At 38.9% G+C, this 12,093-nt stretch overlaps 1 protein-coding gene across 8 annotated transcripts in view; it reads left to right on the forward strand.

Annotated features, from left to right (window-relative positions):
* The window catches only part of LOC135109205 (TBC1 domain family member 16-like), a 111,065-nt gene extending 99,165 nt beyond the window's left edge, over positions 1–11,900 (forward strand). For 7 of the 8 annotated variants that reach the window (XM_064020390.1, XM_064020392.1, XM_064020393.1 and 4 more), the window contains one exon: positions 397–9,530. In XM_064020390.1, coding sequence (XP_063876460.1) covers positions 397–600 — 204 coding nt within the window. In that variant the 3' untranslated portion in view covers positions 601–9,530. Of the gene's footprint in view, positions 1–396 lie in introns of all 8 variants that reach the window. The other variant, XM_064020395.1, reaches the window with a different exon arrangement.
* Positions 11,901–12,093: the final 193 nt, after the last annotated feature.

The following is a 12,093-nucleotide window of genomic DNA, read 5'->3' on the forward strand; positions in this document are numbered from 1 at the left end:
AAATATCTAGCCTTTTGTGTGTGTGTGTGTGTGTGTGTGTGTGTGTTTTATTTTTGTTGTATATATGTAATGCAAGGTACTTACCTGCACACTTAGAGTCATGGTTTCTGTCTCTGTTCAGACTATCCTCTTTTTGCAAGTATTTATGTTATGTTCTTTGTGATAAGCATTATTTTTATCCTGCACACTTCAGACTCATTGTTTCTCTCTGTCTCTATTCAAACCCTCCTTTTCTCTTTCAGGATCTATTTTACATTCTTTATAATAAGCATTACCTTATCCTGCACACTTTAGACTCATTGTTTCTTTCTGTCACCATTCAAACCATCCTCTTTTTGCTAAGTATTTACGTTCTGTTCTTGATGATAAGCATTACTTTTATCTGACTCACTCCAGGCTCGTGGTCTCCTGCATCAGTATCGCAGCATGAGCCACCTGCCATGCACGCTGGTGGGCCTGTGTGAGCTGTGTGGGCCAGGCATGTGGGACTCGGGACATGTACCAGTGGTGGCATGTGTGGGACACCCAGATGACCAGGCCTGCCCCCTCACCCAGTCTTCCTCCACTCAAGGCACTACTCCTGCCTCCTCTGCCTCTTGACACGCCACCAGGAAGGTCCTCCACCAGCTGGTTATGTGTAAGTAGTTGGAGCTGACAGGTGGTCACTTGGCTGGTTGCTGGAGTGTGCTGAGAGGTGAAGAGAGAAGAAAACTATCATGGTCATTAGTGAAATAACTGGAGTCTCATATTTCTGCTGTTTTTCTCTTATATTTCATTAGTCCTAGATCACCTAATGTGTTATCAGTTGTCAGATTTTGTAAGACTGTTTGCACATTAGATTTAAGATTGAGAGAAAATGCAAACAGTGGAAGTGAGTGTGGCAAGTTAGTTGATTTCTGACCTTGATTTTACCATTGCATTACACTGTTGTGATGTGATGTGCTTCAGTCAGTGTGTTGGGAAGTGGTGTTATTTCAGTCTTGAACACAGAGCCCCACCCATGATTATATAATGTGTTTTGTTTTTAATGATGTGATGTGTTTGTTGGAGTGATATGTTATGAGTGAGAAGATTTCATGTCCAATTTTCTTAGTGATGTGTTGTATTGCAGTTATTATGTTTCAGAGTGATGTTATTTAAACTGTGAATCAAGTGTTTTCTGTCATATTTGATTTTGAGGTTTATATCTTTTGACTGAAGACTTTCATAATATAGAATGGTATAACTTTCTACAGTGTGCCCTTAGTGCACAGTGCTGTTGTATTATTATGTGAAAATGATGTTTTCCATGACACAACAAACATTTCACTAGACACAACTAAGATCTGATTTTTTTTTTTTTTTTTTTTAGACAGATTTATGTTACTTTCCCATGCTGTCTGAAGTGTATCATGTTGCTATTGGATCAAGGCATCATGTGTGTGACATGAAGGTTGGATTGGAAAATGATCATAAATTTGGCACTTGAGGAACACCACAACTAAGGTTTAGCATTGTGAGAGGCATTGACTGTCACTGTGTTGTTGTCATGCTCAGCTGGCAGGAAGAGCTATGCCTGGCAGAATATTACAGCAGAAAGGATTTTAATAGTTAAGCATTATGAGCAGCTGAACACTATGATTTTTTAGACTTTAATATTAATATAATTAATTGAAACAGAGAAATGAGGTCATGCATGTACAGTATATAATAGGTTTTACCATATTCCCCCATTAGCCATTAAGAGTGATCGAGTCGTATCCTTGTATGATGTGTAGTCATTGAATTCCCAAACTGGCACTCCTCATAAGCAGGACATACAGCTGTCATGCCTGTCTTTGGGCACAAGAACACTAAAAAATTGGTATGAAAGTAGAATAGATTGGCCAAGAGAAACTAGTGCTGGTTATTGAGCACCTGGAAATGAACTTGTAGCAACCATGAGAGTCACCAACTGAGGATTTTGGCCTCCTTAACTGTCCCATCTTTGCACTGCCACCACTTGTCTCAGGTGCAGCAGCTCAGGTGTGCTGCATCACTCCACATTGGACAGCTTTATTGAGGATGACGGAAGCAGACTAAGATTACCTTATGTGTTTTTATGTAAAGTGTCAGTCTGGAAATTTATTGAGAACACCTCATAAGGGAGAGTAAGAGAAGGGAATAAGAATTTTTTATGGTGCTCTGGTGGCTTTGTTGTGTCAAGACTGTGGAATGTGATAGTTGACATTAAGAAGAGGCTTTGTTCATTTTGATCATTAGGATGGGTTTGCCATGCATTTATTTATCTTTGTGATATTATGTAACATAAGAAATGAAGGCATTTGAAGGGCATTTATTATCTGATGATTTATGTTTGTGAGTATGCATACTTGTGTGTGTGTTGATTAGTGATGACCATCCTAGCAATACTAAATGTTTGTGTGTGTGTGTGTGTGTATGTGTGTGTTTGTGTGGTGGCCAGCAGCAGCATTGATTGCCATCAGTGTGGCATGATAATGAAAGTTGTCTTGTGTTTTGTATAAGTTTCAGTTTGTGATTTTACTCTCATTTGAGTTAATCTTTCACCTCTGTGCATTTTATTTATGAGTGATAGACAAACTATGTTCTCAGACAGACATTTGCACATTTAAGCATTTTTTTAGATTGCAGAGATGAAGCAGCACCAGGTGCTTTTATATTCCAGACACCAGTATACAGTGGCTGCCAAGCCATGACCGACAAAACTATTATAGGTTTCTATATTCACCAAAGATTTGGAGATTTCTCATGACTTGTTGTTTTAGTCAGACACAAATGTGTATGTATCTCTTTGTTTTAAGTCTTCCAAAGATTCAATGCTATTGCATTTCCAGCTTAGACAAGTATGTATAATTTTAAGTAAGATAGTAAATTTTAAAAATAATGCTTGGAGAAAAAAAGAAAAAGAGGAGCGTAGGGAAACCTTAGATAAAGAGTCTTTCACAGAGGCAATAACATTTAGCTCCTGTAACTTGCATTAGAGGTCTGCATTCACGGTTGTGTGTCACTGAATCTCCGGATGCTGTGGATGTCTCAGCAGCTTCCTGGCATCTGATAATCTCTTAGAGCAAAGTATGTATTATAAGATTGTTACCCTTGAGGTTGGGTTTCCAGTTGACTCTTTTGGAGGTCTTGCATCCTCTCTTGGACATCATGAAAGTAAGTTTGTTCTTGATATCACTTCCTGGATTCTCTTTCATGCTTTCCTTCAGCAAGAACCATGAAGGTTGTTATAATTATTTCCAATAGTCCTCTTCTCTGTTTCATCAAGACTTGCTCCAGCACCAGGGTAGTGGCTGCATACACCATTCCCCCTATTCCATGATCCCCCAGTGGCCAAGTTGTGATTATTGCCTGCCCTTTACTACCCTTTACAGTGGTGCTGGTGCTGGCGTAGGTCAGTGATGTAAATAAATATTCTTAATGCACTTGATACAAAATTGTTTATTCTATAGTCACTAAGTAAAGACATGTGTGGAGTCTTGTGTGATGCTTACCATTTCCAAGTTTGTGGTGATGGTGGGCGTGGGTTTGAGGCCTCTTGTTGCTGTAGGTTTTAAGGAATTTTTTTTTGTATAATCCTACCTGACAATAACATTTTCTTGATATTTTAGGATTTCATTGGGATTAAGTCACTGGTCCCATGAATAAGCTAGTCATGCCCTGTGTGTGTGTGTGTGTGTGTGTGTGTGTGTGTGTGTGTGTGTGTGTGTGTGTGTGTGTGATACAGCTTAAGTAACAAGGTTTAATGAGTGAATCATGTGTGTGGGATGATTCAGAGACACTCATTCCTCTGCATACACAAAACATCAACATACAGATGCTTGGCAGAGAAGAGAATGAATGATTACCTTTAGGCTCCTCATCTCTGAGAACAGTAGTCGTAACTTGTTTCCACGCCACTGTACTGCACATACTAACTTTTCAACTTGTTTTGCACCACTCAGCTACACACACTAGCACATTAAATTACAGTATCTGTCACTTACTCATACTATATTATCACTAATTTTCTTACTATATTTTCTTTTTATCCCTGTAACTTTCATAATGTGCTGTTCTATCACAATTTCTCTTGCTTTACTATTTTATTTTTGTAATTTTCGCTTTACTATTTTATTTTTGTAATTTTCCATCATTGCAGTTCTTATACTGTAAATACTGTTTTATCACTGCTGTTCTCATTCTTTCATAGTATTTTGTTCTCTGTAGTTTCTGAGTTTTCCTCATTACTGCAGTATTATTTTTTTAGAGTTAGCACTAAGCATTATAGTAGTGGATGCTTGTAGTACAGCTGTGGATCAGTGCATTCTTTAATCTTTCACTCTTGTTGATCACCAGTCTTGCACTGAGAGAAGCACATGAGTAATGCTTCCTCATTTTTAGTTATTCAGCTTTTTGCACCTCACCTGAATGTGACATCACTGGCATTGCTTTCCCATGAAAATGACCACCACTTTCCATGTAGGGTTTAGGGACGCCATGTGTATCCATGAAAGATAGCAATGTATACTTGTACCACAACAATTGGTGAGTCTGTAGAGGCACTTTGTGTATAGGATTGTTGTTGTGGTCTGTCAGCATAATACTAATTATGGTGCTGGAGAGTACTGCCCTATTTTATTTATTTTTTATTTTTTTCTTCCTGTTACCAAACACAGCAATACCACAGACACTTCTCACTTTTCTCATTATTACGGCCCTTCACCCTTTCTGTCCTTCTTGAAGTTGAATTCTCTGTGGCATGGTGTTATTTCATCAGTAATAGCAACTTCAGTCACTTGCCATAGTTATATGCACTGGAATAATATTAATTTTCTATAAGTTGGATATTGAAAATTTATAATCATAATAGTGATAATGACTGTTGTAGTGGTGGGTACAGCATTACATGATTAATTGGTTGACCGTAAGGCTTGTGTTGAGTCACACTTGCCTGACTATTGTTTCCACATTACTGTACAGCTTGTGGTGAAATCTGGTCATTGGCACAGCTTGAACTTGCCTAAAATACTGCTTGTTGTTGTTAATCAGTCTTGGTCAATCTGTTTCTCAGCAGGACTTGAGGTAGTGATACTCATCTTAGTCTTTTCTGGCTGTGCTTTATCAGTTACTGCTATCTGTGGTTTCCATTCACTATCATGGACAAAAAAGCAGGTTTGGGATGATGGCGCGAAGTATGGTGATAGTTCACCTAGCCATCAACCACCAGCCTTTGGTCTAGTAACCTCTGTGTAAGTCTGCCTTGTGTGTTATCTGTGGTTGTGGTGAAATAAGAGTACATGATTCCGTGATTTCTTAGGATACTTCAGTGCTTTGTCACTGTTCATCCTAGTGAGTAAGGAGACAATCTTTATGGTGATGATTGACTGCTGCCTTCCTGTTTTAAACATGAGGACAGTATCACAGAACTGATTAAATGTTTCAGGGAAATATTGACAATAAGTTGATCTTTCTGTGTACATAGGATAAGATAATATAAATAACTAAAAACTCACATGATGGCTTCTTGTGAAACTCCTCTTGCAAAGACATGATTAAACACATGTCAGGAAATGTGGAGCCAGTTGCACCAGAGTGGCCAAGGTGCCTGAAGGAAGGAGAGAATGAGGCTTGGGTTAAGAGTCATGGAGGTTAAATGCAGCATGAATCAAACTGCAGCATCTTTTATTTTCCCAGTCATTATAGTAATGCACTGAAATACAGATACAAAAGAATATCTGTTAACATTTTTTTAGGAAGGAACACACTACTAACAAGATTGAAATCATGAATTGATAGCTATCTGGATTTGAATTCAAATGGATAGTAAATGATTGCTAAGAATGTATTACATTTCATGAGCCATGGGATTCTTGTAGTGTGTACCAGTGGAACACTAATTCAGACCTTTGTGAATCTGTATGACTCATAATTCAGTTCTTATCTTTTCCTGTATGTAGTACAAGTGAAAGTTTACACAAAGGTTTCACCTTATTTATTTTGTACTAAATTATCATATTGTGTTTGTTTCATTGTGATATTTTTGTTCTGTATGTACAAATGATGTGTACCAATCTTGCACACAACTATAATATTTGTTGTGAATTTTGTGACAGTGTAAGGTGTGATGGAATTGCACCAGATGCTTTGTTTCTCTGCATACAAAATGTTTTTGTTTTCAATGTGAACTTACTACAAACTTTTCCTTTCATGTGTTGTGATTATATCTGCACCAATTACTTATAGCTTAAGTGTGCCCCTGAGAGAGGAAGTAAGGTGTGGAAGGCTGGCTGCACTGCCCTCCACCACATCAGCAGTACAAAGTGTCTCTAACATATCATGTGCCATCACTCCAACACACACAGGTGCTGAGCGCATCACTGTTTGTGGTACAGCTCATCTTGAAATTACTCATCACATTCAGTATTACATAATATGTATACATGTTAGAGGAGAGTTATAGTGCATTGCAACATAAAACTCGTGTAGCTTCGTGAGTGGACCAGTCTCTATATGTTAGATGCAGGAACAGTCAGCCTTGCAAAACAATCAGGAGTCAGCATCATAATACAAAGTAGGGTCATCCAAGGTCTCCATTTGTGGGTTGAGTTATTTGCAAGTGTGGTGTTGAGCTGTGAAGGTGCTGGCTAGTTGGCCAATTGATGTGTCATACATTGGACATTATTTACAAGTTTTCTTTTTCATCATTTAACACCAACAGGCCACATATCAAATATCATTGCCTTAAAAAGTGCATTTTCTCTGGAATCACTGTCTTATTAATGATGATACTGGTATTATATAGAAAATGTAATGATGAAAGAATAAGATGTGGACTTGAGTGTCAGAAAGTGTATTGGTATCTCCTGACATAATGGAGGAATAAGACCAGTATTTAAGTGGCTGACCATAAAAGCCTGTTGTGGGTATTGTTCTTAGCAGTCACTGTTCATAACTGTATCAGCACACACATGTAGCTTTGGAGAGGCACAGATCGCTGCATAGCCACCTTTTCATAGATGCTTGCATATGTCATATATGAGTTTGGTATGGACCTCCATGTTTGTGGTATTTACCTACATCAAAATCTTCATGTGTGTAGAAATAGAGCAGTGCAATCTTCTCTAAATGATAATGTTGAGGAGTATAGCGGATTTAACATTTTCTTCATGTGTGGAAAGTTTACCAGTTGTATTGTTTGGCTGTGTGTGTGTGTGTGTGTGTGTGTGTGTGTGTGTGTGTTTTGGCTTCCATATTGTGCCTGTAGTCTGCATTTAAATCCCTATTGCTCTTTTGGTACATTTAAATGTGAAGATTTTGAAGGTGTAACATTTGCACACCCTGCCTCTGTGTGAAGCTGCTGACAGAGTGCAGTCATTATGTGTTGGCTTTGCACACACTACTGGAATTGATTGCTGGTGGACAGTGGTCATCAACTCACTCCTCAGGGACACAAAAGATAGGTCATAGTCATCTGTAAGGAAACTGTCACATTATGTATCCATTTTGTCCTGTGTTGTTGTTTAAAAGTCACTGTAACCTGCAAGGATGCCAGCCAGTCAAGCCAGTGTATCTTCAGCATTCAGGGATGCCTGCCATGCCAGTGTATGAGCATTTGTGATGTTCAGGGGCACCAGCCAAGCCAGTCAACAGATGCATGAAGTTGTATTAAGGTCAGGATGGATAACAAGTGCCAGTAACTTTATCCTGTTCTTGTATATTAACTCCACCTCCCTACAAAATGAAAAGACAAAACTGAGATATATAGAACATTCCCTTACAGTTCACGTTTCCTGTGTGATGTCGGCTGTATAGTATTTCCTACTCAGACAATCTTTAAAAGTTCCTCGAGATTCAAGTCTAGATGCCGCAGTGTCATTTCCTGTGGCAAGATTAGCATTCAGTGCAAGTAAGTAGGTGTGTTGTAGTGATTGTACAATTAGTGTTTTAACATTTCATGCATATAACATCCATTGTCTCTAAATAGCAAAGGAAAGTATAGAACATCTAAAACCAGACTAACAAGGAAAAATCAAGTCTTTGTTTATAGTAATTCTTCTTAGGTCTTAGTATATTCTTAGTCAGATTTGCAACACAAGCTCCAGTCATCCTCGGACAGTGCAGCACTAATGGACTCGAAGCATTTGGGCTGTGTGTGTGTGTGTGTGTGTGTGTGTGTGTGTGTGTGTGTGTGTGTGTGTGTGTGTGTGTGTGTGTGTGAAGAGCAAGGGCAAACCTGGAGCACACAGACAGCTAGGTGAAGGAACACAATAGGGTATACTGTACCTCCTTAAGTATGTGAAGTTGGATTACCTAGTTTTGGCTCTGTAATGTTGTGAGCACAAAGAAGCTGATCTGGGATGATTATTTGCATTACCACTTCTTCCTTTAGAGTAACTTGAAATGTTAAATGGCTATTGGTATTGTGATAGGTAACTGTAAGGATGAAGCAATGAAACTAGTGATCTTTTCCTGTTTTTATTCCAGCAGTTAGTGAAAGTATGATATCTTGTCTTAACTAATTTTCTCCTTATATTGCTATTACATATATTTCTTGATTTATTGCTACATTTTGCTGTTATATGAGTGTTCTTCAGATATAATCTATTTAGTATTTTCATGAGAATATCTGCCAAAGTTTCTATAAAATCTTAACACATGTAACCAACATGCTAACATTTCAGTGGACATGTTTTTTAATGGCCTGTACTGTAGTCACTTTCTATACCTATGAATGTCTTGGAGTTGTCACGTAATCCATGTAATTTTCATATGTAGCCTTTTTTTTTTGTGATGTTTTTGTGTGTATTTTCTCTCTCTCTCTCTCTCTCTCTCTCTCTCTCTCTCTCTCTCTCTCTCTCTCTCTCTCTCTCTCTCTCTCTCTCTCTCTCTCTCTCTCTCTCTCTCTCTCTCTTTTCTCTCTCTCTCTCTCTTTTCCTTTCCTTTCCTTTGTAAAATATTCACTTCTTTTGTAACTAGAAGATGAGAGGCACTAAGCTATTTCTCTCTCTCTCTCTCTCTCTGTCCATGATTGTGTGATGGAAGTGTTGTGCAGAGCTTGGTCACCAGTGCTGGCGGTGGGTGGCTGGTGACCCATGACCTCTGGGGGCTGCTCCGTGTATAAGTCCTTCCTCAGCAGCTGCGCCAGGAAGGACGGAGGGTGGAAGGCATGCATGTGTAATTACTGCTATTAATGACCTTATGTTCTCCGTATAATTTATGAGTATGTTATTGTTACATTCCCATTACTTTATCACAAGTTTTCATATTTTGATGCACTGTATTTACCTGATGATATTACTGTTTTACAATATTTATCTAGTGTTTACCTGGTGATATTATTTTTTTTTCTGCATTTAGGAGTATTCAGTGCTTGCAGTAATCTATACTATGTATACTGCACCATTGTGAGCTATTCTGATCTTTTCCTGATGCTACATTGCAATGTGGTGCCGTACATATTCCAATAATTGTGTATTAATCCTGTTCATGTATTCCTGCATATTTTGAGTATTGCCCATGATTTAACATTGTTTTGGTTGCACCTTCTCTATCTCTCATTCATGTTACCAAAGGGATTGACTAGTTGGTTGGTTGGTTGGTTTTGAGCGCAACAGCCAGATTGTATGGAGCAACTAAAGATTCATCTGCCTGAATGATCTATTAATTTGTTTCTTGCATTTCTTTATTACAGTGTAACAAGTATATGTCAAAGTTCTTATTATGATGCTATGAATAAGCAATCTGATGTAAAGAGTTGCAGAACATTTTAGGTATCCATGCACAGAGTATTGATATTTAGGTACTTTGTATCAAACACAATGCATGAGGATATAGAAGGAAGTGATAATATTTTCATAAGTTCAAGAATCATGATTCATGACCTCTAAAATTTCACCCAGTGAAGAAAGGGAGGAGCAGTGTTGTAATTCACAAAACTCTAATGCCTCTCCTACCCTCTTTGATTGGAAAAAAAATTGTCTGGCATAACTCACAAGAAAAGGAAGAGAGTTGAACTGCAGAGGCCAGTATACTTGCATATTCAGACTTGTCAAAATGAAGGGAGCTGTTTACTGGCCAGGATCTGGAGAAGCACCAAGAACAGCTTAATAAACCAGGTTACACAGTACTCATAGTGCTCAGGTGGCTTGCCAGTGCCCAAAGCTAGTTGTGAGACCTTGTTTGTGCCAATCATAAAATACACATATCTGCTTGAAAAGAATGCATGTGAGAACAGTACCAAAGTTGTTCATTTATACAGAACCTGGGGAACTAATGGAGCTGTAACACCTTCAGAACACCATTAGAAGTCATAGGAAGAGTAGACAATATGATTTAATATAACAGTCATTTAACTGTTACCCAGTCTTGTGGCAACCAAAGGTGTGCCATCAGATGCTGAGAATTGCATCTTGTTTATTCCTTGATAGCACTGAAAAATAAAGAAGTGAAAGATAGAAGACAAATATGTCTCATGATCTACATGACAATAGAACTATTCAAGCTGGTTCACAGCAAGGCAGCAGCAGTGCATTGTGAGCCTGACTGAATGCATATTTGGCTGCAGACAGGCTTTTCTTGCTCACCTCCACACTATTCCTGACCCTCTGCTGGGCTGCCACAGCAAGCCAAGCAACAATTGAGGGACTTGCTGTCCCAAGATGTCATCAAAACCTGCTCACTGGCACTCTGATGTGCATGGCACCCATTCCAGCAGTGGCAGTAACAAGAAGCTCAACTTGTATTCCTTCAAGACCAAGATATGTAGATCTGATATACATTGACCTTCGACACTTTTGATATATTACTGTAATTTCCTGATCACTGAGTGTTTTAAAATCTTGAGTGTCACTGTGGCTAACCTGTGCACCTGCCCCCCTCCCCTCCCCTGCTTCTCCCGTGAAGTTGAAGTGTTAAGATCCTGCATGCCAGTAGTTCACATTCCTGTTAATCACTCTTGGCTGACAGAGGCACGTGTCCCAAGTACCCATCCCAATCCCCATCCCTATCCCAGTGAAATGACTGCCACTGTAATTATTTATTTCCTCATAGTATAATTGGCTGGTAGTTATTTAATGTGCATGCCAGGACTTACCATCCTGTCCTGCACTACCAGCATAAGGCCTTCCCTGGCCTCTCCATGTCAAAAATACCCAACAGTCACTCTGGCAAAGTGCATCAATTAATATTTCCCCAGTCGCATTATTAGAGGGGTTAGCACTGTATATAGTTTTAAGGATGGTAATTCATTCTAGTAAATATGCATGGAATGATGAACATACCACACCAAGTCTGAATCATGTAGGAATCCACCACCCAGTGAACCCCAGTCAGTGTTTTTATAAAGGGATCGCGTGGCATTCAGTGATCAAGGAGGTTTTCAAAGCTTTCATTTTCGACATTATAGTGTGTAGGGTTGCCCAGGTAAGGTTGGGCTGTGTGATTAACAATAGGTGTGTGTGTGCGTGTGTGTGTGTGGGTGGGTGTGTGGGTGGCCAGCAGCAGCAGCAGCAACAACAGCAACAGAGGCAGAACGCTTTGCTATATATCAGTATGGAGACCCTATCTAGAATTTATAGGATCTTTATATTGATACATCAACACTGATACAAAACTTTTTTTTTTCACATAAGGGCAATGATTATCGAAGACATGTACACATGAATGGAAAAATTATAAATTATTACGTTTTAAGTGTTTGACATTACAATGACGCTGTTCAACAGCATGAAGACTTTGGTACTAAGCGTTTCAAACAGTAGGCATTGCAGTGTTGCGTGACAGCGAGGCACAGTGTTGTTGACATTGCTGTCTGTTGTGTTGTGCTGCAGGTGGGAGTGTGTGGCGGCGGCTCTCGTTGTCGTTCATTTATGTATATAATATACATATCAATAAAAGCAATGCGTGAAAAAAAAAAATACTTTGTAGTCCATCAACCCCACTTTGTTAACTTGCATTTTCATCAGACGGTCAGCTAGGTTAAGTCTAGATTCATTCATTAACTTTACAGGACATTCCTTCATTGTATCGATCACAATTTGAAAAAAAAAAAAAAAATCACGTTTGCTTGCAAATGAATAGTTACCGCCTCGAAAATAGTAGGCAAAGAGT

This window comes from Scylla paramamosain, chromosome 18 (assembly GCF_035594125.1).
Source record: "Scylla paramamosain isolate STU-SP2022 chromosome 18, ASM3559412v1, whole genome shotgun sequence".
Lineage (NCBI taxonomy): Eukaryota > Metazoa > Arthropoda > Malacostraca > Decapoda > Portunidae > Scylla > Scylla paramamosain.